Source organism: Ambystoma mexicanum, chromosome 9, assembly GCF_040938575.1.
Source record: "Ambystoma mexicanum isolate Mex_15411 chromosome 9, UKY_AmexF1_1, whole genome shotgun sequence".
NCBI lineage: Eukaryota > Metazoa > Chordata > Amphibia > Caudata > Ambystomatidae > Ambystoma > Ambystoma mexicanum.
In genome coordinates this window covers 544,320,170-544,346,337 of record NC_090931.1, presented here as the reverse complement: position 1 = coordinate 544,346,337, position 26,168 = coordinate 544,320,170, and the positions used below count along the sequence as shown (strand labels likewise).

At 51.2% G+C, this 26,168-nt stretch overlaps 1 protein-coding gene across 2 annotated transcripts in view; it reads left to right on the top strand.

Annotated features, from left to right (window-relative positions):
• RPS6KB1 (ribosomal protein S6 kinase B1) overlaps positions 1-26,168 on the top strand; it is a 718,570-nt gene that overhangs the window by 225,092 nt on the left and 467,310 nt on the right. For both annotated transcript variants that reach the window (XM_069615097.1, XM_069615096.1), the window contains exon 7: positions 2,502-2,602. In XM_069615097.1, coding sequence (XP_069471198.1) covers positions 2,502-2,602 — 101 coding nt within the window. The remainder of the gene's footprint in view (positions 1-2,501; positions 2,603-26,168) is intronic.

The following is a 26,168-nucleotide window of genomic DNA, read 5'->3' as shown; positions in this document are numbered from 1 at the left end:
GTGATAGTTCAATAGATGAGGTATCAACGGCCTAGGAGGGGCTCCCGGAATTGGCCTTTCCCACTGGGAATTCTGTGAGCACGTTCCACCACGCATATTGGGGAAAACCCCTCCGGGCCCAGGGCATCCCTCAAGAGGCCTTCCACCAAACTCTCCATGTCCCGCTGGTCAACCGATTCGGCCAAACCCGCAATCCTAACATTGTGCCTTTGTGTGCGCGTTTCAAATTCCTCCTGCTTCTCTCTGATCTCCTTCAAAGCTTTCTGCACCCCAGCCATCGCTCCCGACACTGAGCTCGCAATGTCCTCAACACCGGTGATCCGGCCTTCAGCCTCGTCCAGCCGCTCCCCATGCTTGTCTAGACGGACCTGCATGTGGTCCACCTTGCAGGTCCGCGTATCCAGCTTCCCATCGAGGGACTGTATCCCAGACTGCAATTGCGCCAACATGGCCTTAATATCCTGAAACACAGATGATTGATCCATAACCAGGGCTGGGGTGCACTGGTCCGATAGGTCTGCCGCTGCCCCAATGGTTTTAGCCTGGGAGGACACCTCAAAATGCAGTTTGGCCTGCTGTTTACCGCCCTTGCCCGCCTTTGACATATTGCATGAATAGAGAGGGGAGGGGGGAGAAGATCAAATGCAACAAACCGGAATGCCAGCACAAGAGTCCTCCTACAGCATCAGCCCCCCTCAGCACCCCTAAAGACATGCACAGCTCACTCCATTCCAACAGTCGGAGCCCCGCAGGACCACAAGGAAGAGGGGGACAGGTGTGGGTCTCACAACCCCCAGTCGCGGAGGTACAAAAAAAACAGCTGATGACCGCAGGTAGAAAAAGCTTTCCAGGGCTACAAAAACAAGTGGGCTCACAATCCACCGCTCCCATGCTCCTCTGAATCCAACAGATTGCCCACGTGTCCATAGCACCGGTAATCCCTGGAGGGACTACAAAACCTCGCCGGTCCCAAAGCGGTACATCCGAGGCAGCTTAAATGATCCAGGATCACAGTGACCAGCAGCGCCCCTCCGCTCCCGTCCGCAGCCTCCAGGGAGCCGTGGGGAGGGGGGAGAGGGGAGGCCGCCTTCACCAGCCGGGGGGCACAGCACCGCACCACCCCTCACCACAGAAGTCTCCACTCACCCGCCGGTCCGGCCCCGAGCAGGCACAGCTAGATGCGGGCCCCGCTGCACAACAACTCCACTGCATCCCTGCTACAGCGGGTAGGGCTGCTCGCGACCAAGCGGTCGTCCTCGCAGTCCCCGGGCGGCCGGCGCGTCTCCTCCACAGCGGGCGGGGCAGCCCGCAGCAAAGCGACCGCCCGTGCAGTCCCTGGGCGGCTGCCGTGCCTCTCCCACGCCGCCGCTCACCCGTCCAGAGGGAGCCTCCAGGCCCGGGCCTCGAAACCATAAACAGGGGGGCAGACGCCGCACACCTCCCTCGTCCCGGACGGGACAGTGTCTGGTCCTGCAAAGCTGGCACCCAGCACGGTAGCCACTCCAGCCCCAGAGCCGCCCCGCCCCCACTTCTTGCAGAAACCACCTACCGCGCAACAGAGGCCGCACCACTGAAAGGGAGGAAGAAGCAAACGGAGGAACTCTACGCAGCTTTCCAGAGGGGCGCACAGGTGTCTAGCGCTGGCGAACAACCCCTAGGTGCTGGGTTGAGCAAGAAGTCAGCAGGATAACGTCCGGATTCTAAAAGGTGCCATAGAGCTTCACAGACCCACGGCCATCTTGGTCGGGCTCTCTAGCGCCCCCCCTAGTAGTACCCAATAGTTATTATTCTCATACATTAGACTACTAATGCAGATATAATTAACTGTACCCCTGGTCAAGCCAAAACGAAATCGTGGCTACCACCTGCTTAATCCACAACACAAGTGTAGGATGATGGAATCAACCTGGGACCAACATGGGGTTCTTAAACACCTCTGCCAGAGTTATATGGCTTACCATACATAAAGTCCTACTGACCAAAAAAACAAGCATGAAAAGCAACAAGTTTAAGGGTTACCAGAAAATGGCACACAACCCAACCCCAAAATGTAATTGTCTAAAAACCCTATACATGGCTCAGACTGTTCTACAAACCTTTTGGAAGTGCGGAAACGGCCACTTTAGCCCAGGCTTTGAGCAGCAGGATTGTTTGAATCTGTCATTCTGGATTTGCTAGGTCATAAAGGATATACCGTACCTTTCAATGTATGATATACCATGAATCTTGGATCCCAGTTGCCATTTCTTAGTCTGTTGTATTTGCTTTTGATTTGTCATGAAACGCCATATGTGCATCATAGGTTGGGGAACTGAAGAAGAGTGCAGTGGATTAAGATTGGTGTTGATTAGTGTAAATACCTTGTTTGTGTTTCTGGCCGAGTGGCAGCACATAGGATTTGGCATACACTGGTGTCCTTTGTTCTTTGTGTAACTTATTTACCCTTTGTGTGTGTGTGTGTGCGTCTGTGAATGATTACTGATTATATTTCTCATCTCCAGCTTTTACTTAGCAGAAATCTCAATGGCTTTGGGGCATTTGCATCAAAAAGGGATTATCTACCGTGATTTGAAGCCTGAAAATATTATGCTGAATCACCAAGGTATGTATGCAATAAGCCATGATCATGCAAATAATCCTTATAACACATGGCAGTCGGCAATATCTGTATAAAGGCCTCAGAATAATGTACTTGTGACATCACAACTGCTGTTATCCGTTATTATGCTTCAGTTGTGATGTCACAATGCTTTCTGCTTGAGCCAGCAGAGAGAATTTCAGCGGTCACTGCAGCACTTAAAGCTGTGAAAAGCTTTTTATAGTCCTTGCTTGCCGAGTAGTTTACTGTGACACATTGCAGCCGGTAATTGACAAGGGACTGTGTATGGTAGAATGTTTAATTCTCCAGCATGGGGTCTGGCATGGATTCACATGCTCATGAATATTCCCCGTCGTCAGGCTGGGAATCCTCGGTAAAGAAAAAACCAGTATCAGTTTCGTTTCTGATCTGTCTTTCGTAGTAATAACCAATCACTGGTCTCTGCGTCATACTGACCACAGCCAATGACTGCCCTCTACCTAAGCACCGCCTCTGGCAGCCATCTTCAGATTTTTACCGCACGTTCATGTGTTGGGATCCTCGTGCTATTGCTCTCGAGCGTTAGTGCTATTTTTTCGCGCTTTTTCACAAAAACTTCGATTCTTTCGGTCAAAAGAGCCTCAAGCTCCACCGATCCTACATCCGATCAACGGGGACCCGTGTCGGATTCATCTGTGCCCCTCAAGGGTGAAGATTTCGTCGAGCTACACTTCGGAGGACTCCAGAAGCTTCTCAGGCCCGGTCTCGGAGATGGCCCAGGAGAAGGGAAGCTCGACGCCCGGAAAGCTGTTCAGGGCCTGCCCTGGATGCCAGCTGCAGAACGTCTTCAAGGAGGACGAACACTCTTTCTGCCTTTACTGCCTTCATGGGGACAAGACGCACGTGGAGAAGGACTGTGCGTTTTGCGGCAACATGTCGGAACGGACCATGAAGGACCGCCATCAACGTCTCGCCAGCTGGCTGGAGGGTAAGAGCCCGTCTGGCGAGAAGAAGAAGAAATCTGAGCGGTCTTCTAAGACCTTTGAGGGCGCCCCGGCGACGGGGGCCCAACATAAGGCCAAGCACCGCGAGTCCGCTGGCACCGGGAGCGCCGAACGGTCGGGCTCTACGGGCGCCAGGCAGGGCGCACCCTCCCCGGCGCCATCAACCACGAGCCAACGCTCTGGGTCGGGTAAGAGGAAGGCCGAGCACCCGGCGAAGCTCCTGGAGAGACCCCGGTCGAGCTCTAAGGCAGAGGAGGAGCGTGGCAGTGCCCCCTCCCTCAAGGATAAGGCGGTGAGCGCACCTAAGGTGGTGAAGGCCTTGATCCATTCGACCAAGCCCTCTATCGAAACGGTCGCGGCGGCCCTGGCCCAGCCTGTGGAGGCTGCACCAGTGGTGGCGGCCTCGGGGCCCAGAATCTCCCTGCCTCCTCGGAGGGAGTCTTCTTTCGTGCCCATCGATAGGACCCCCGTGAAACCCTCCGTGGGGAAGAAGGGGGGGCAGGGCGTCGTCGTAGATTCGGCCTCAACCTCAGAAGAGGAACTGATCGAGGTCTTAAGCCACGGCCTAGGCGTGGAACAAGACCAGCCCGTCGGAATGGGCCCCGACGCAGGTGACGACGACGACATCGTCGAGGATACCGACGGGGCCCCTGCTCGCCCGTCGGATTCCCCTCTGCCAGCGCCGCAAGACAACTCAGCGGCCATTTTGTTGGCTATACAGTCCTTATGCTCCGAGATAAGGACGAGACTACCGTTACCGACGGAGGAACCTCTCCCGTCGGGGGATCCAGAACCGGGACCTTCTGGTGTTCCCCCTACCAAGAAAAGAAGGATCCATCCACCGCCTCCTTTTCAACCGTCGCGCCCCGTCCAGCCCTCCTCCCCGTCCACCCGAGGGGATGATACGGGGACTGACACGGCAGCGACGGGTACGGACGACGAGGCATACGACGAGGATTTTCCGTCGTCGCCTCCCACCAGGGCTTCTCCGCCCGACGAGATTGGATCGTTCCACTCAATGATCGCCAGGGCATCCGAGCTTTTCCAACTCTGCCCTGAGGAGAAGAAAAAGGAAGGCTTCCTTTACCAACGGCGCGAGACCAAGAGGAAGACGGTCCTCGCAGTGCCTCTGTTGGACGACATTTGGGATGAGGGCCTTTCCCTCCTCAAGAACCCTTCCACGACGCCAGCGAAAAGAGACCGGTACGAGAAAAAGTACCGGGTCCCGGACTCGGCCCCCCTATGCCTCCGGGCGCAGCCTACCCCGGACTCCGTCGTCTCCGCGGCAGCCAGGAAGAAAGCGGGGGGGGGTGCGGCCTCCACGTCGACTTCCCCGCCGGACGGCGAGGGAAAGAAATTGGATGCCATGGGACGCAGAGTCATCACGTCGGCGGCGACGACGATTAAAGCGGCCAACGCCTTGGCTATCGTGGCCCGCTACGACAGGGAACTCTGGTACAAGATAGCTCCCCTGCTGGATTTTCTGCCGGACGACAAGAGGGCGGAGGCCCTTGAGATCCTGCAGGAAGGTGAGGTGGCCTCGGACCACGCCATCACCGTGGCGACGGACATCGCCGACACTGGGTTCCGCCAGATGGGCAACGGCGTTTGCCTTCGACGTCGCGGATGGTTCAAGGCTACGGACTTTCGGCAGGACGTCCAGACCAGGGTCCTGGACATGCCCTTCGACGGGAACAACCTGTTTGGGAAGACAGTGGACGATTCCCTTCAGGCCATCAAGGCGGATACTGAGACGGCCCGGGCCCTTGGAGTACTGCAGCAACGGCGGACGCCCTTTCGGAGCGGCGGAGGCAAGGGCGCCTCCAAAGGTTCCGGCGGCGGTTTCGCTTCCTACCGTCAAGCGGCCCGCTCGTCGTCGCAAGAGGCCTACAGAGGACGAGGCAAGTCTGGCGGCCCCCGCCGTCGTCGCCAAGGAGGCCAAGGCGGCAAGGCCGCGTCCAAGCAGGATTGAACCGGCCGTGGGGTCGGGCCCCCACCGAAGCACCCCGGTGGGAGGCCGGCTGGCGGGCTTCGTCAGCGTGTGGGAGTCCATCTCCACCGACCGTTGGGTGCTGGACGCCCTGGCCCGGGGCCACGCGCTCGAGTTTCAAAGAAGGTGCCCGCGCGTCCCCCCCGTGGCCAGGAAAGAACTTCACGTCCCTCAACTTCTCCTGGAGGTAAAGGCGATGCTCAGAAAGGGCGCCATCGAACTCGTCCCAAAGAGGCTTCGGGGCTCCGGAGTCTACTCGCGTTACTTCCTCGTGAAGAAGAAGACGGGAGGATGGCGCCCCATCCTGGACCTGCGACGCCTGAACAAGTTCATCAAGGCGCAGAAGTTCCGGATGGTCACCCTCCAGCACGTCCTGGGTCAGCTGGAGGAAGGAGACTTCCTATCGTCGTTGGATTTGGAGGATGCCTACTTCCACATTCCCATCCTAAAGGGGCACCGAAAATTCCTCAGATTCGTGGTCCAAGGGCGTCATTACCAGTTCAAAGCCCTTCCCTTCGGACTGCGGTCGGCACCCAGGGTTTTCACCAAGTGCCTCGCACCGGTGGCGGCGCAGCTGCGCCGCGAGGGGATTCACGTCTACCCCTACCTGGACGACTGGCTCATCCGCGCCAAGACGAGGGAGCTCGCCGTGGTCCACACGGCAAGGACCGTCCAACTCCTCACGGACCTGGGATTCTCCGTGAACTACGCCAAATCCCACCTGGTGCCCGCGCAAGTCGCACTGTTTCTGGGAGCGAGGCTCGACACAGTGTCCCTTCTGGCCTCCCCGTCGGAGGAGAGGACCAGGACCATCTTGGGCAAGGTGCAACGGATGTTGGTGGCCGACGCGGCCAAGGTGAGGTCCATCAAGTCCCTCCTCGGGATGATGTCTTCCTGCATCTACCTCATTCCCATGTGCAGGCTCCGGATGCGCCCGTTGCAAGAGTTCCTGGATGCGCGCTGGATCCAGACGACGGGCAGCTTCGAGGAAAGGATCAAGCTCGACGAGAGTTTCCGACGAGCGATACGGTGGTGGGGCACCCGCGCGCATCTGACGGCGGGCATGGACTTCCAGACCCCAGCCCACCAGGTGACTGTGACCACGGATGCCTCCCTAGAAGGGTGGGGAGCGCACACCGAAAATCTGCACGCAAGGGGACTTTGGCTCCCGACGGAGAAGTCCCTGCATATCAACGTCCTGGAGCTCCGTGCAGTGTTTTGGGCCCTCAGGTCCTTCCTTCCGTCCCTCAAGGGCAAGGTGGTGAGGATCTTCACCGACAACACCACCACCATGTTTTACATCAGGAAACAGGGCGGAACCAGGTCCCCAGCGCTGTCCAAGGAGGCGCAGGACCTGTGGCATTGGGCCGTCGCCCAAGGGATTCTTCTGGTGCCGTTTCATCTGGCAGGGATAAAAAACACCATCGCCGACTCACTCAGCAGGGAGCTGCGCTCGTGCCACGAGTGGGAACTACGGCAGGATCTGGTGGATCGCCTCTTCCGACGGTGGGGCACACCCCAGATCGACCTGTTCGCGACGGCGACGAACACCAAGTGCCGGAGGTTCGCCAGCAGGTTTCCCCAGACGAGGAGCATGGGCGATGCTTTCTCGTTCCCCTGGGAGGGCCTGTTCCTCTACGCGTTCCCTCCCTTGCCTCTGCTAATCCGGCTCGTCAACCAGCTCAAGAGGTCACGGTGCAGGATGATCCTCGTCGCACCTGCGTGGCCGAGGCAGATATGGTTCCCGGACCTTCTGGACTTGTCAGCGTCCCCGCCGATCAAGCTGCCGGCGGACGCGGATCTACTCTCCAGGGAAGGAGGCGCCATCCTCCACCACGACCCGAAGTCGCTGAACTTGCAGGCCTGGCTCCTGCAGCGCTAGAGTTTGGAGGATACGACATACCGGCCGATTGCAGAGAGGTTCTTGCAAAGGCCAGGGCGTCCTCGACTCTTAAATGCTACGGACACAAATGGAAGAGGTTCTCTGTCTGGTGCCACGCACAGAAGATTAGCCCTCTACGGATTACGGCTCCCCAAGTACTGCCGTACCTGCTGACGCTGGCCAAAGCTGGACTGGCACACGCGTCCATCAAGATTCATCTTGCTGCGATCTCCCGATACACCAGAACCACGGGGCGGACGTCCTTGTGGTCTCATCGTCTGATGAAAGAGTTCATGAAGGGACTGTTCAGATCGTTCCCGCCGGTGAAGGCCCCGGCCCCGGCGTGGGAGCTCAACGTGGTGCTGACCAAGCTCATGGGACCTCCGTTCGAGCCTCTGCACTCGGCCCCGTTGAAGTTTCTATCGTGGAAAACATCTTTTCTTGTGGCCATCACCTCCGCACGACGAGTGGGAGAGATCCAGGCCCTTTCCTGCAAGGCCCCGTACTTGACTTTCCACGACACGAGGGTAGTGCTCAGGACGCACCCCTCCTTCATGCCCAAGGTGCCGTCGGACTTCCATCTCAACGAACCCTTGGTGTTACCTGTGTTCTTCCCGTCGCCTTCGTCGCCGGCTGAGAGGACTTTGCACTCGCTGGATGTAGCTAGAGCGCTGAAGTTCTACGTGGACCGCACGAAAGGTTTTCGGAAGACGTCACAACTCTTTGTGAACTTTGGACCTGTCAATCAGGGGAAGGCTCTCTCGAAGGCTTCCATCTCCAGATGGCTCTCCGGCTGTATCATGTACTGTCACCGGTTGGCAAACCGACCGCTGCCTGGCCGTCCGAGAGCCCATTCCACCAGAGCGATCGCAGCTACCACGGCGTTCCTATCTGGTGTGCCCCTGCTGGACATATGCAGGGCTGCTACGTGGAGGTCGACGCACACCTTCACGAAATTCTACTGCGTCGACCGGGATTCCAGGGAGGAGTCCAGGGTCGGCCAAGCAGTGCTGCGCAACCTGTTCGCCTGAGGTGAGCCTGGTGAGGAGGTAAGATGCTTAATGTTGAGTTGATGTGATGCTTAATGTTGAGCCTTTGCCACCTCCCGTGGTTGTGCATGTGTGTACTGCTATGTATTCTTTATTCATGAGCATGTGAATCCATGCCAGACCCCATGCTGGAGAAGGAACAAGTTACTTACCTGTAACTGTTGTTCTCCAGCATGGGTCTGGCATGGATTCACATGCGAACCCTCCCGCCTACCCCTCTGCGGCTCTTCACTTGGTCATACTGCCACTTCACGTGCTTCCAAATCTGAAGATGGCTGCCAGAGGCGGTGCTTAGGTAGAGGGCAGTCATTGGCTGTGGTCAGTATGACGCAGAGACCAGTGATTGGTTATTACTACGAAAGACAGATCAGAAACGAAACTGATACTGGTTTTTTCTTTACCGAGGATTCCCAGCCTGACGACGGGGAATATTCATGAGCATGTGAATCCATGCCAGACCCATGCTGGAGAACAACAGTTACAGGTAAGTAACTTGTTCCTTTTGCACTGCTGGAGTTTCTCTTATGATCAAGAATCTGCATGCTATTACTTGTATTAAAGCATTAAATTAGTGCAAGTACATTTTATTAAAGTGCTTGAACTCTTTCTGCATTAAATTAGGACCTGCTGCATTTATGCTTTTTTAAATCCAAACAGGTTCTGTTTTGATAATATGGATCCACTCATGGAAGATCTCTTACATTATGTTAAACAAAAGGGAGGTATTAAAGGGAATCACATTGTATGGCCATGTATAAAGAATAAACTACCCCCACCATACATAAAAAGGATATTGCAAGTCACCTTGGAGTTCTGAGACCTTATGAAGGTATTCTGCCTTCGGCCACGTTCCTCTATTTGTTCACGAAACTCGGTTGACTTGCAGTAGCTTTATAATCTGCTGTAGAGGTTGCAAGATCTCATATATAATGACATATCTCATGGATTATAGTGTAGGTGTGTAATTGAATTTTTGAGGCTTGTGGATCTGCTTAGAATCTCATAGGCCGACATCTAGTGCATAGTTTTTCATGACTTGTTTTTGAAGTTCATAAATGGATGTCGACCGGGCCTGTCTTTAATACTATCCATAGTGTGACGTGTACTGTACCCATGGTTGGTCTTTCATGCATCAAAGTCCTCGGATTGTTTTTTCTGCCCTCATAGTATGTTGCTCTTTGCAGAGTTCCTAGCTTTTGTGATAATGCATATTACCCCCTGCTTATCGACGTTCAAATTATCAAGCAGTATCCAGCGACGTTGCTTCAAGAGACTGAAGACCTTAAGTGTGTGGCCAACGCCATGCAGGCTGAGACCATGTCAGATTGCCCCACTGGTGCAGAGGCGTCGGATGGAGAACAGGGCGGCTACAGCCTTTTAAGAGACGCCAAAGAGACAGTGCAGGATTCAATGCACTCCTGCGTACTTGTCCCCAGCTCCGTAGGCCAGGACCTGCGCGCTGCTGTGGAGACAGCACCTGGTGACAAGGGCACTCACAGACGCAAAGATGGGGGTACACACAAGCACATTAAGGACACAACCCCCAGCCGCACCTCGACGAAAACATCGAAAGCTCGCCTCGTAACAAAATGCAATGCTGGTGCTAATGACGCCACACATCAAAGTCTTCTGTGCCTACAGCCTTGGGTTTGGTGCATGTCTCAACAGACGCCGAGTGTAACTGTTACCACCTCTCAAAACGTTGGCTATCACTTTCGCATACGCCTGCACCAAAACAGATGCTGAAACCATGGTAGACTGGTGCAGTCATGTATTGTATTATCAAAACAAATGTAGAAAACTGAAGACTTTTCCAAAGCCACACAATAGACCAAGGCTTCATATAGCATATCAGAAGCCTTACACAAGGATTGCTGTAATTTCAATCCAGAAGCAATAGTTTTTTTTTTTTTTTTACATGAAACACCAAGCACTGGCACCCGGACCAAACAATGTTTTGAAGAAACCATGGACATAGTGTCTTCCTTTGGCTTTCTAGAAAAACACCTCATTAAACTGTTAGGGTACATTTCTGGGGTCGGCAAAGCCGTACCTAGGGTCTGCGGCCTCCAGCTCATGGAAAGCCCTTACTCCTTTCAATGTCCCAAAGAAGTAGAGGTCCACACAAGGAGCAAATGTTAACTGCCGTTGTTTATCTCAAACGAGCAGGCACAACACACTAGGCATCAAGTTCCATCCGAGTACATCTCAACAATTTCAGGCTCGCAGGCACTTTTTGTACACGCGTGACTTCACAATCGTCGTCACTTACCATAATCCTTCGCCGAACTGAACGCCATTCTGGGTTGGCTCCCAGAGTGGTAGGTCCAGTATGGAGACATAAAGGGTGTTTATTTATTGATGGTCACGGTGTCAGGTGGTGTAATTGGTTCATCCCTAAAAAATTGTTACTTGAAAAATGTTACATTAGAACCCCTGATGATTCGCTGGAGATACCGGCCGCCAGCCCCGGTCCCCTGTGTCCTGATTGGTCGCGGGCCCCCAAGCCTGGGACCATCGCCGTTCCAGGCCTGCAAGACACCTTCTCTCGTATAATGTGCCTATGTGACGGTGTATAACAATGAGGTCTTTGCTAATGCCATAAGAGCAGTCCAATCTCAGCGCATATTGTGGGTGAATTGTAATTATGTAGCATGGTTCAGTTTCAGACATGATATGGCTGCACCTTCCCAGCTTCCAGGTTTTGGCATCATGTCAGGTCGGCCGGATCACGTGTGAGGAGACCGCTAGGCAAGTTGAATTACTTCGCTTTGTATTTTAGCTTGAAGTATCTTGGCCTGTTGCTGGGCGCTTTGTGGCATCGTGAGTGAGGAATGTCACTTGTAACATTGTGGCCTTGGCGGTGGCAGTCCCGGCCAGGGTGAATCTGCTCGCTCAGCAGCTTCGAGATCTCAGTAAAAGGAGTTTTAGTGTGCTGGATTGATCTGAGGCCTACCTAAGTTCTGGTTAGTCTTCCAATATGATTGTTCAAGGGTTAAAGCATACGATGAGCGGTCAGGTCCCTTGAGGGCTTCTGTCCATCCATCGGGTAAATAGCGAGTAGCGCCTGCAAGCGTGTAAATAACCTCTTCTGGCATCTTGCGTTTCTGCGGTGCGATAGCAGCCTATATGAAACCTAACAAATGTGCAGACAGGACGTGTCACTGTCCTCTAGCTCCTAGAACTGTATGCATATGTTCTTCGTGTGGATTGGTGTGCAAGTGTCCCGATTTGTTCCTAATGCATTTGTGCTTCCTTCCTGTCTCATGCGGCTATGTCGTCCTGGAGTCCCTAACGATCTGCAGCATGGCTTGTGGGAACGTCAATCGAGTTGATCCATGTAGTCTTCTCCAGCTCGTTCTTGGTTGCCGTTGGTTGTGTTGGCTAAGGCTCTTGCCATCGCGTGATTGAACGGGAGGATGGCTGGATGTCTGTCGTGATGTGAGCTTACGTTGGGAGCGGTGGGATCAGGTGCAATCTCGGATAGTCGATAGTTCCGTCGGGAGTGCTTCTTCCAGTTAGGGGCCGCATTCAGAGGGAAGGGACACTCAGATTTTCCCTCTTCAAAACAAACCTGTTTCCATCGGAGAGGGGGAACCTCTAGCAAAAAAGCCCAGGGTCTTGCAGGTAACTGACATACATGCACATAGTGTCATTAATATTGATGAGGATCATTGTGGCGATATTTTCATTGATGATCAAGGGACAATCTAAATTGACCCAGATAATTACTTGCTGCAATTACCTGATATCCCATATCAACCCATTTGAAACTCGCCTATAGATGGTCAGAGCCTGTTAAATGATATGCTAAAGAAAGCCACCGACCATTTTAAAATTAAGACTCACGAGTCTGAGGAAGATGGACTTTGTGGATGATGTACTCAAGAAATCTGTGCGGCAATATAACAGATTACTACAATCAAACGTCTTTTACCATCGTTGACAACTCCTCTCAAAAGAGCAGTCAATCCTAGAATTGAAAAAAGCTTTAAACTGGCACCTACAGATACTTTATATATTAGGACATTTGTGTTGGGCAGAATTTCCATTTTGTGTGATTCTCCTGACCCGGTGAGTCCCCCAGCTCTTTTTACCAGACTATTGTTTTTTTTCTGACACTCATGATTGAGTATGAATCTTTTTCCTCACTCGCCCATTGTTTTGTAATCTTGGCACCCCTTTTTGAGTTTATTTTAATGGAATCTTCCATCTTTTTCTATGGCATCTGTAATTTCCTATTGTGCAATGCAGCACCTTATGTGCGGTGCTACTGGATGCTCCTTGAGCTACCCGCTTTGATTTTATTTAAATTCCTTGCGAGAACTGTTCCCAAGGATGGGAGGACACTTTTTTATCATACTTACACTTTCCTTGTGAGACCAGCAACCCCAACCTTATGTGGTGTGCTGAGGGGATGCATTCTTTTTCACTTCTTCTGTAACTTTTTAGTTGCAGTAACCCATCTGAGTGACTGGTGACGGTGGATACTTTTTCTACCAATTTTGTGAAACTTACAATGCAGGCTGCATTACCAGCTGTGGTAAGGGACACATGGGACACCATTGATCCAAAATGGTTCCTGTCTTCTATTTTCACCAACTCATGATGGTTTGTTCTTTCTTGGTCGTCCTTCTCTGCTGGATGGGGGAGTTCGTTGTTTGTCTTTTGTCTTCGCCGGGATCCCTTTTGTGAAGCCTGCCCAAAGGCGCCATTGTTTCTGGGAGGAAAGGAGGCTGGAACGACTGGCTGTCCTGAAAGCATACATGTTGAATGGCTGGGTTCATGCATTAAAGTTGAAGGTTTTAAGGCTTAAAGTCGACCACTGGAAGATGCATTCCGAAGAGAAGGAAGACTTCTCCAGCCACCTCCAGACACTGGCCAGAGCCTTCAGAGTGACTGCTGCTGCTCCAGCCCTCTTTCAAGTAACGGCGAAGCTCTGATCCAGACTATTTCCTCCCTTCGACTGGTAAGACCAACCAGTCTAAAGATGACCTGCATTTTCGGGCATCCCACAACGAGATGCGTCCTTCACCAGCTGCCAACCGCCAGTACCCTGGGATTTGTGGCCATCGTTCAGTGCATCACCTTCTGAAGATCAGATCCTCCTGATACTTTGGACTCTTTCCGGACCTCCAGAGGCAAGATTCCACTCCTTGAAGTCACCTTAATCCAAAGGCTGGGCCGAGAAAGCAAGCTGAATCGACCCACTGGTAACCGTTTTTCACTGGTGGTTTGAAAAGGGCTGTGGAAACCACAAATGCAAAGAATCCTTTGCTGGGAGCCTTTCCACTTCACTGCTGCTGTGAGATCCCTCCAGTGTCCCTTATTCAATCTGCCTGACCAAGAAACTGCTTACCGGGGTCTGCTGCTGCATTGTGTGGGTTTTGCTGTGTCTTCCTTCAGGTTTAAGGTACTATGATACACTTGGTAGAACTTGGTAGAACTTGGTAGAACTTACCTGGAATTGCATTGCAGCTCCTGTGTTGGAGTGCCTGTTTGGGCGTTTGCCCATACACTTTTGCGCAGGCCTAATGTGTGTGCGTCCTACGGGGAGCCTGCTCCCAAGTCCCTGAACCTTTTTCCCCACAAAGTGTACTTACTTGATACGTCTTCTGGAGCTCGTGACTCTTTACAGCTTCTTCCTTACCTGTTTTGCCCCCCAAAATGACTGACTCTCCTAACTAGATAGGGATGGACTACTAAAGCCTAGGACCTTTAAGTCTTACCTGCTCTGTGTTTTGATTCATTGATGCTTTCCTTATACCAGTGATTCCAAGTATTAACTGCCAAGTGCTTTACTTAACTTGAATTGCTTTCAACTATTAGACAGTTATTTTACTTCATTCATAATTTATCATTTCATAATGGTTGGTTGATGACTACATTTGCTAACCTAAAACTTTCCTTTACCTGCATTCCAACTGAAGGTTTACCATTGAATTGATTTACAACTGCAAAGGTCCTACTATTATATATCATTTCTGAGGCTTGTGGATCTGCTTGGATCACATGCTATGCAAAGGCCGGCATCTAGTGATAGCTGCGGACAGATCGTGCAAGTGCTTCTGTCCCTAGTGTTACGTCCACTATACCCATGGTCCTTCACATGTCTAGGTCCCTCAGATCGTTTTTTTCAGCCATTATAGTCTGATGCATATCGCAGAGTTCCTTCTTCTGGCTAACACCATTACTTATAAAGACTTTCTGTCCTTTCGACAACCGTACGCCATAGCATCTCTGGCGACGGCTTCGAGGACCAGACCATATTTTCCACGACTCCTGTCTCAACAAATGTTTTCTGTGACCTGCCTAGGCTCGATCGGGCCTCGACCCTATACAGTAGGGAGAGTGCGGCGAGGTCATAATCAATCTCACTTAGTGAATGCATATTCCCTTGTACTTCCTTGTATTTCGCCAGGCTGCCATGCTTCCATATGATGTAAAATACACCATTTGAAATTCTATCCTTGTATCTCCTTTGCCTCCCTAAATGCTGAGCCCACCACGCCATGCAGAAGAGGCCCCTATGGACGGCGAGGGAGCCTCCAGCGATGTCTGTGTCCTAAGTGACGCCGAGGGTGATCAATACCGGATGGAATCCCACGTGCGAGCCCCCAAAGGACAGGTCGGCGGTTCTGTTACAGAGACGACACCCAGTCGGCTCAAGCACCTCCTTTACATGACGCACTAAACGACCCCCATGGCCTACAGTCGACCACGTCGTCGACCGATGAGCCACAGGCGGTGTCGAAGGGAGGGTCAAAAAAACCGTCCCCTGGGCCATCATGGCCGCGATCGCCACATGACAGGCCCCCGAAACAGATGCCAAAGTCTGTTTCCGCCACTGTAACCAAATCAGGAAAGTCCTCTGGAAAGACGTGTCAACAGTCGCTACTAAAAATTCCAAATTGAGTGAATAAATTAAAAACGTCTGACACCCTACTCAAGACAAAGACGTCAAACTCCAAATCCTTGATGCCCCAAACCATAAAATCTCAGTCGAAAGAGTACGGATTATTCGGCCCTAAGACACCCTTTCCGGGCAGTGCATCAGAAATGGCCCCCTGCTCCAGAGCATCTGCCTGCACCTTTTCCCTCAGCGTTGCCAAGCGCCTCACAATGGACCAATTTGATAGGGTCATGAGGAGAATGTCTAGTTTATTTATTTTTTTTTTTTGGTTAATTTTTCTTTATCAACTTCCAAACCTCCAAGAGCCCCCTCTAAGCAATGCTGCTAACAAACAGCCCGATGCCAAAAGAGCCTGCCTGGACGCCACGCAAACTAATACCTCTGTCAAACAAGACGTGGCTGATAACATGTGTTATTATGACACTCTAGGTACCCTTGAAACACTTGTGTATAGGCGCGTTACAAATGCCATATCATTAGCAGACCCAGAAGACCAAGGGGACACAGATCAATAATATGACGATGATAATGTATACATCATCCAATCCCCAGACCATTCTGACCAACCAGTGGCTGATTCCCGGCGGACAGCCACCTGCAGTACAATGACCTTCTTTTAAAAGCTGCAGAACACTTAAAAATCGATACCCAGGAAGCTCAAGTCGAGAGTAGAGATCTGCAGCACAGTTCATCTCACTGCTTCAATCTGTCAAAGGCGCATTCATCCTGCCCTACTTACCCCCAATCTGACAAAGGCAGTCAACCCACGCATTGATTTTATTTTTTTTAAAACCAGCCCCATCGTACATTAGGGGGCAGCTAAAGCCAGACTCTCAGCCCCTCCTGAAAAGAACCAAAAGGATTTACACCCTAGGCAGAAAAGTAGCTTCCTAGGCTGCCTGTAAAGTGAGGCTAGCAAACAACTCTACACTTCGAATGGGTTGTCCTCCAATGTATTCCTCATCTTTGACATGAAGTATCCAGCTTCGGCTGCTTTGGACATTGGTAGAGTGCCCTGCGTTGATGGCATCGAGAATGTGTCCCTCGAAGGCCTCCGTCGAGGTCGACGTCATTGGGTGTTGTGTGTGTGTATATATATGTGTATATATATATATATATATATATATATATATATATATAAAACGCAGAAACAAGCATCAGAAATAAGATTCCGGTGATTAAATCTGCTTCGATCACATGCTGTGCATCTAGTGGTCGTTTCGCCAACACTAGTACAAAATCTTCGCTGTTAGGAAAGATTTCATAATTGTAAGTAATTTTCCCTCCATGTGTCAACCCCCAAACTTTGTGCTGCTGTTTTACACCCTGATCTAGACTTTGCTAGAGAAGCGCAGCCTTCTGCTGCACTCCTCTGGGCTTTCGCTCAATTCTTATGGGGAAACTGACATGCCCTTAGGACAGTCAGTACTGGGAGACTTCGTTTCCCTTAGTCCTTTCCTCATTTTGCAGCTTGTGTGCAACATCAAACAAGAGTGCACTGTAACTTACTTTACTTGGGTCTCTAGTCATTCCAAAGGCATTAGCCACTCTCGCTGGACTTATTATGAACTGTGCAAATGTGTCACGGACAGGACTGGTGGCAGCTATCGTTTCTCTTGTGTTTTGAACCCTTTTTTGCCATGTTATCTGCGCTTACTGCGTTTGGCATGAATAGGTGGTCTGGCTCCCAAAATGGCCATGCAACGAGGTTCTTTGTCCTGTCTGCTGACCGTCTTGCCCCTTCACCTTTCCCCAGGTCGAGCCGACCCAGGGCCATCCTTATTTGGTCATGCACTTTCCCGCGAAACCCAAAGCTTTCGCGGGCTTCTGCATGCCTTGTGTGTGACTCCAGGATGTGGGCTCGGATGTCTGTTCCCAATACACATCCTGGGTGCCAGAGAGTCTGGAGTGTCCTGAATGCCTGGGACCACCGTGGTCCGTGATAGGTCCACGTATGGTGTGAGTGTTTGTGAGCAGATCTCCCGTTGGGTCCTCTCCGTTTTGGCGCGGAGGGAACTTTGGATAAGAGGCTGAAAACACCACTACCTTGTCGATCTCCTGAGTTCACACCGAACAAGGGATAAGGAGCCAAGTATCCTGCAACAAGAAACTGAGTCGATGAACCACTGGTGACCCGCTGAAGGTTTGGCACCCTGAGCCGCTGTCGTCCTGCGAGGCCCCTCTGCATCTGATCTTCCTAGAAGGTCCGCAAAGGCGCTTCGACCCATTGGAATAGTGGGATCAACTATTCCCGGCACCTTTATCAAATCCTGCAAGTAAGCCTCTTCGGAAGTGTCCCTGGGCCAACCAGTGGGCTGACCAGCTTACACAGGACGCTTTTCTCTGTCACCACTGCTGTTTTGGGGAAGCCCTCGAAACTTGGTCTACTGCTTGCTCTGCGTCCATGGCACCCTCACACCGAATTTCGTACACTTGGCATTCCCAGGTCTGAAGTGAGACAAGTGCGCCTGGACCAGTGTAAACACGGTTGCCGTGTTGCCCTGCTGTGGTAACAACCTGTGCACGTCCGCTGCATTTGGGACACCCTCGACCCTGCATCCTGCTACACGGAATTTACATGGTGTCGAGATGTCCTGATGATCGCAGCTGAACCTGCCAGCATCGTGAACTGAACTGGAGAAGTCTTGGTCTGCCTGCGTCGGGAACCAGTGAGTAGTCCATACCCCAACCGGTGGCCCCTCGCGCAGGAGCTCGTTTCTTTTCTACCGCTGTTGCGAAATAGCGACTCTATCCACACTCTCGCCCTGCCTCTGCCCACAAGTCGAGGCCTTGCTTGAGTAGTGGGGACTTGTTCTGCATCGCTTCATTCACCTTCCTGAACTGCCTGATATCCTTGAAGAGGCCCTCTTTTGTTCATTGGCACCAGCGTGTGCAGGTACTCTTGAGCATAAGGCTCCTCTCTTCGTAGGGCTCAGACGTCGTCCTAGTTGGGTGTATTTCGGATGTCGAACTGGGCCTAATGATTACTTGCACTGCCTGTTTTCCTCCCCATCTAGGTGGTCTACATATTACGTGCTCCTAACTCCTTAGACCCCTCGGTCTTGTATATATATATTGTATTGATTGTGATGTGTTGGTTTACTTTAGTAGTATTGTGATTCTTTGCTATGGTCGATGTTACAAAGGCCTTGTAATAAGTCTATATTTTTAATAGAACACCTGTCTGGAGTAATTTGTAAGTGTCCTTGCTTTGTGTGCTCATTGAGGTCTTTCTGTCACCCTCACCCCTCTTGAGACTTAGTCTTGACCGCCGCCATCGCTACCCTGATTGGTCTGGCTTGTCCAGAGGTTACCCTGTTCCAAGAAACTAGGCTGGCCTTCTGAACCTCTGCCCCTTCAGGTCCGAGTTCAGAAATCCATCTTAACATTGGACACGAGAACCTGTTGAAGGGGAAACCCTTCTATGATCCTGAAGTACAGGGGATTGTCACGACAAACTCATCGCTCGCTGTGTGGGGGGGCTCACTACCTTCACCACATAGCTCGGTCTGTGGCCTCATGTAACAGCACAGAACCACATCAATCTTCTAGAACTTATGGCAGTATTCAAAGCCCTTCAGGTATTCGAGTCTCTCCTAGTGAATCAATCTGTGCAAGTCCTGATGGACAGAACTTCAGCGATGTTTTACATCAACAAATGGGGACACACGCTCTTCAAATCTGTCCAGGCTTGGGCAACAAAATTGGAAATGGGCACTCAAACGAAAAATATTCCTATAGTCGCAGCACGTTCCAGGGGAACTGAACTCTCTTGCAGACTCATTGAGCAGAGATCCCCTACCAGGAGAACACGAGTGGGCACATCACGCAGGAGTCGTAGAACACCTCTTCTATCAATAGGGTTTCCCCACAAGAGACTTGTTCGCTACAAACAAAAACAAGCAATGCCCAGACTTTGCGTCCAGGTTCCCCCAGCCAAGCTCCAAGGGGAACACCCTATGGCTGAACTGGTCAGGGAAATGTGCTTACGCTTTTCCCCTAACAACTCCAATGAGGAAGGCGGTGAACAAGATCCACAAAGAACAGGTGACGCTCATCCTAGTTGCTCCTATGTGGGCAAGACAACCCTGGTATCCACATCTGCGCAACCTGACGATGTGCGATCCCTTCAAACTCCTGTGCCTGTACAATCTACTCACTCAGCACGGGGGCCTAACGGTGCACTCTCAACCTCACTCAATGAACTGGGCAGCATGGCTCCTGAGGTCATAGAATTTGGACATCTTAATCTGCCACAGAGATGTATGGATATCTTGAAGGAATCAAGGAAACCTAACACTAGACACTGTTATTTTGACAAGTGGAGGAGATTTGCACTATGGTGCCAGTCTAAACAAATTAACCCCAGAGAATGTACCCCTTCACACATTCTAACCTACATGCTCCACCTGCTAGATGTGGGGTTAGTATTCAACTCCTCGAAGGTCCACCTGGCGGCTTTGTCGGCCTATACCACCTCCCACAATAAGGTTCATGGTGGAAGGTACCTATCAAGGCATTCATGGCAGGAGTAAAGAGACGAGACACCACCCTCCAATTTCAAACCTGCCTCCAGGATGGGATCTTAATGTTGTACTTGCTAAGCTCATTGGACCGCCTTTCGAGCTGATGCATTAATCTAGTCTCAAACACCTAACTTACAAGACTGCCTTCTTAGTGGCTATTACTTCAATAACAAGTGTTGGTGAAATACAAGCATTGTCAGTGCATGACCCTTTCTTTGTTGTACACAAGGACAAACTGGTATTACGTACTCACCCTAGGTTTTCCCCTAAATTCATCTCCAAATTTCAATTAAACCAGTCTATTGAGCTACCAGCTTTCTTTCAGGAACCCACCAGCTCAGCTGAGGTTAAACGCCACACACTAGATGTGAGGAGGGCGGTCCTGTACTATGTAGACAAGACGAGACCCCTAAGAAAGACAGATCAACTATTTGTCTCCATAGCGCCAGGCAGAGAAGGTGACCGCAGTTCAAAGAATGCCATCTCTAGGTGAATAGTTAGATGTATGCAAGTGCGCTATTCCCTATCAAACAAGACACTGCCTTTTACGCCCAGAGCTCAGTCCACAAGGAACACAGGAGCCACTCTGGCTTTCATTGCAGATGTACCTCTAGACAGCATTTGCAAAGCAGCTACGTGGAGTTCAATACACACTTTCACTCAGCACTACTGCATTGACACTCATTCCAAGACACATACATAGGTGCGACAAGCGGTTCTAAGAAATCTGTTCGCCCATGAACCTTCTCACATCCCACCACCTTCTTATAACACTGTATTTGATCTAAGCAGAGTCCAAAAACCTCAGAAGGGATACATTGCTCACCATAATTGTATTTCTGATGCTTGTATCTGCTTAGATTCACATGCAACCCACCCTTCCTCACCTCTGAGAGAAAGTGCATGGATGCTTACGAGCTTGACTGATACGTATCTGCTTGGATACAACTGTACTCACACTACACATCAAGCTACCTTATGTCAGAAAAATAACAATCTGAGCTCGCCTCGTGAGGGATCATGGGTTCCCTTTTCGCGTTTTGAAAACAACTTTAATACTCTGCAGCTTCCACTAGATGTCGGCCTAAGCACAGCATGTGAATCTAAGCAGATATACAAGCGTCAGAAATACAATTACAGTGAGTTAATGTATGCCATATAGTACGCACGTTGCCAGTTGGCCTCAGTTCCATTTTGCTGCAAACGTGTTTGCTACGAAACTCAGTGCGCCTTGTTGAATTAGATTGCATAGTTTATCCAATTACGCAGTTAACTTCGACAATGTCTTCATCCTCCACAACGACAACCCCTCGTTCAGGATTCAAGAAATGCAAGGAGTGTGGCTGCAAGGTGTCCATCACGGATCCGCATCGTTCTTGTCTGTGCTGCCTGGGTGAAGGCCATGACACCGATTCCTGTTACAAATGTCAAGTTACGACACAAAAAGCCTTGCAATAACAAAAGGGGAAGTTGCAGGTAGGGAAGATATCCAAACCCCGTAAGATTTGACCTGATCAGTCTTTGACCGCCAAGTCGAGAATCTCCTCAGTGTAAGAAGGATAAACGGTCAAGGTCCCGTTGTGGCTCACGCCATTCTTTGTCGACGAAGCGATTGAGGAGGAGGCACCATCTCTCGCCTTCCTCTTCGTTCTCGTCAGGCAGCTCCCCCGAGAGGGTAAGATGCCTCACCAGTCAACGCCCGCGGAGTGTGGAAGCATTCCGTGTAGAGCTGCTCAAGGTTTGAGACCGGTTAAGGCCCCGCCTGCGCCTTCTGTTGAAGCCGTCAAGGAGCGGTCTCGACCCGAAACTCGTGGCCCCTTGAGCCCGGGAGGGCGGCGTGATTCGCATCGAGAGCCCTTGAGGCCTCGATTGTATTAGTCACTGGAGACATGGTGGTTGTTCGAGATCAACGCCTTCGGATACTGTAGAACCCTTGGCACCAAAGCCATCGAAGGGGCCTGTCGATTCGTCTGAATGTCGATGCCGAAGCTGTCGACGTCGAAGCTGTCGGCGCCAAAAGCACCCATTGCATCAGTTCAGCCCCCAGGGCCTGAGGAAACTCATAAAAAGGCTAAAAATAAATCTACATCGATTCCTTCAAAACATGAGTGCTCCAGAAAAAATCACTCCTGCCTAAGGAAGATTTTTTTCAAGTCCCGATCTTCCATCTTTGAGGAAGAAGAAGGATCCGATGGGGAGTATGCCCCTTTTGGGCTTCAGAATGGAACCCCCAATGTTCTGAATGCCTCATATCAGAGTAGAGCAAGATAAAAGATCTGTGTGACACCTTACCATAATGCCAGTGGCATTGATACTTCTCCTGAGTTGGAGTTCGGCAGGCCCAGCGTGGGGAGCATGCAGACTCCTCATACCGGCAACTAATGACCAGAGTGGTGGAGTACCTAGGCTGGGCTAGATCCCCGGTAAAGTTTGTTAAAGATAATCTGACTGATATTCTAGACCAAGGTGTCTGCAAAAAAGAGCCAGAAATTGGTAGACCCTGGACACCAATCCTGCGGTGCAGAAATCCCTTACAAGGAAATACCTCCCTTCCAGTAGCGACCCCAGCTACCTCTCCAAACGCCCCACTCCGGAGAGTCTGGTAGTCCAGGCAGCCACGGCCACCTCGAACAAGGCAGCATACCCTACCATCCCTCCTTATAGGGATGACATGCGCGTGGGTGGATATAGATAGATCTATCTATATCTGAGGCTTGTGGAATCTGCTTAGATCACATGCTGTGCATAGGCTGACATCTAGTGGAAGCTGCAGAGTATTAGTTTGTTTTTCGAAGTTCGAAAATGGGTGTCGACACAGGGCGTGCCAGTAATACTATCCCTAGTGTGATGTCCACTGTACCCATGATGTGTCTAGGACCCTCAGGTTGTTTTTTTCCGCCATACTGGTCGGAAGCATCCCGCAGAGTTCCCTGGCCTTAGCCATAATTTTGCTAAAAATCGTAATATTTCACCACCCCAATGTCGAGTCACCGACCTTCGACACTCGACGCCGGCAGAAAAGAAAAACAACCGTGGAGAGCTGCATGACGGAATTGGGCCTCGGAAGGCTGCTGGCCTCGGCCCGGGCATTGGAAGGCCTCTGGCCTCGGCCCTGCAAGTAGGGAGAGTGGGGGGTGGTACATACTCTACACTCTAATTATATATAGACGTGAGGGATCATGGGTACAGTGGACGTCACACTAGGGATAGTATTACTGGCACGCCCTGTGTCGACGCCCATTTTTAAACTTCGAAAAACAAACTAATACTCTGCCGCTTCCACTAGATGTCGGCCTATGCACAGAATGTGAATCTAAGCAGATACAAGCATCAGAAATACGATTACGGCGAGTAATGTATTATTTTTATATATATATATATATATATCTCTAGTGATGATATTTCCGATGCTTGTCTGCTTAGATTCACATGCTGTGCATAGGCCGACATCTAGTGGAAGCTGCGGAATATGAGTTTGTTTTTTGTAGTCGAAAAGGGGATGTCGACAAGGCGTGTCTGTAACACTATCCCTATAGTGATGTGCAGTGTACCCACAATCCCTCACGCGTCGAGGTCCCTCAGATTGTTTTTTTCTGCCCAGATATTGGTCGCCTTTACGCGGAGCTCCTCGAGGGAAATTGCAAAAACATTTACTCAACCCTTTGGTCGTTATTTAAGATTCTACATTACATTAGATCCCTCCTTCGACGTCGTAGCTGCGAAGCTGTTTCACCATCGAATAAGAACTTTGACAGCGGTGACTTAGATGGAGGAGATCCTTCGGCGCTGCCAGACACGTGGCCTCGCCTCGCCGGCCTAAGACAGTAGGGAGAGTAGGGTCGTGGGACATTTCTTGTTCTTTCTGAGAATGCCTTTCCCTTTACCCTCCCTTTCCTTCGGGGTAGTAATCACGTTTAACTATCCTCAGCTATGGAGAGGAATCCCTTTAGATTTTGCCCACGCTGCAAGGGCAAATTTGCTTGGAAAGTATCACAAACGGCGTAACTGTTACTTACCCCTCGACCACAAAGAGGATGGCTGTGCGGCCTGTAAACTTCTTAAACCAAAGACTTTAAAGGACCGCAGGGTCAAGAGGTGGGCAGCCTACGCTATGTCTAGGTCTGATTTCTCACCCGCCGCCGAGTGTGACGAGGATGGTGATAACCCGACCTCTGCTTCAGAGGTTGTAGACCTCTCTAGGGAGCGTTCCCGCTCCTAGTCTGTCCCCGGCCCGACAAGCTCGGCTCACGCCCTGCTTATGGGGATGAACACCCCGGCGACACTGACGAACACAGAAAACACAAATATAAGCACACAACCCACGGCACGTCTTCGTCAAAATGACGAAAGCCCTAGCGCCAACGGAGACGCCGGGGCCTACCGGCGACCACCGACCGTAAGGGTCGCAAGCCCTCCCCGCCACCGCAGACGCGTCTAGCGACTGGGCTACCCGTAGACAAGGGCGCTACCACCAAGATGGCAGGCGACGCACCTCAGAGTGCGGTCGTCGCCGAAAATGACTCGGCACCCCTAAAGCGACGCCAGACCTACCCTCGGAGGAATTAATCATCGAGAGCTTGGTGCGTATCGTTTCCAAGGACGGCCAGAGACGGACGGCGAGTGACAAGCCGAAAACCGCTCACAAGGCCACGGAAGCGCCGAGGATGCCGGAAGGAAGGCAGTGACCGCTCCCGCCTTCGAAAAAAGGCCCTAGCCTGCAAGATGGTTTCTCAGAAGGCAAAGGGACCTTATCCTCGACGTTATAGGACAGACCTAGACGGATACAGGCAGAGGAACCTCCTGTTTCGCCTCCAGACCGTTCTGGTTTACCATACTGGACTGTTGAGAGATTCCAGTCATGTATGGACAAGCTGGACAGATTCATGTCCACTCCTGAAAATAAAACACCTAAGAGACCAAGGGAGGCAATTCAGGAGGACCCCGGGGCTAAATATTCTAGATTATTTAACCCCCTTCAAGAGGAGATGAATACTTAGGACCTCACTGAGGAAGACTCTCACTTCCAGGAAGATGAGGAGTTCTTAAATAGTGAAGACCAACAAAACCTCGGAATAGAAGGTTTTGATGAAAACAGACATGGGTGGGGGGGGGCTTCGAGGAAGACCCAGATGAAGGTGGCTCACAGCCCTGGCAGTCACCAACAGTCTACAGACCCTGACATCTTAGACCTTCCCTCTCCTCTGACCACACTGGTCAGGAATCCATCACCAATAGATCAACCCACCTTCAACGCGCTACTTCGGAAGGCAGCAGCGCATTTTGAGATTGAAACTGGTGAAATTACCCCTGATACTGATTTGGTATAAAGAAACATTAAAGAAAAATCTCCCACTAGTCAAACCATTCCCCTCCTCGCCTCAGTTAAGAGACAAATTACTCCATCGCTGTCCACACCTGCATTGGGTCCCAGAATTGAAAAATGTACACCATCTCATTCAGACCCATTATACATTAGGGGTCGCTCAATTCCGGACTCCTTGGTGGTAACTACCACAAAGAAAAGAGCAGGGGTTCCGCTGTCAACCAGTGATGCACCCCCAGACAAAGGAGGTCATCTTAGAATGGCATAGAGCTTCTGCTTTATGCCCTGGGTAAAAGAATTACAGCCTTGGCAGCTTTTTCAACCAGAATTGCCAATAATAATAGCCTACTGGCAAGTTATGCTGATGCCCAATGGGGAAAATTACGGCAAGACCTCGAAGTCCCTGAGCCCTTAAGAACTCGCTTATTGGCCACAGTAACAGAAGGAACTCTGGTTAACCAGAGCATCATTAAAAACACTCTTGATGCTGCAGAAACAGCTGGCCGTTCTTTAGTTCAGGGATTTCTTCTGAAACGTCATGTCTGGCTCCGCAATTCCTGTTTTAAGCCAGAAACCCAGGCGTCAGTCATTAATAAAGACCAATGGAGACTGCGAAGGAGGAGTTCGGCACCCTCAAGACCTTAGACCAAATCTCAAGACCTCCCAATAAGCGAGGATTCGGCAACAAATGCTTTTTTCGAGGCCAACGCCAACAACAGCAGCAACAACAGCAGTACACTGCAGGCAACTGGTCCTCTACTCGGGGAACCAGTGGCCAGTACAAGCAAAGAGGACAGTGACGTGTCAAGGGCAGAGGTCGGGGCCCCACTCCCAGAGGTTCCCCGGCTACTAACACCAAATGACCCGAAGATTCGGGTCCCCTCCCATGCATCACCGGTCGGG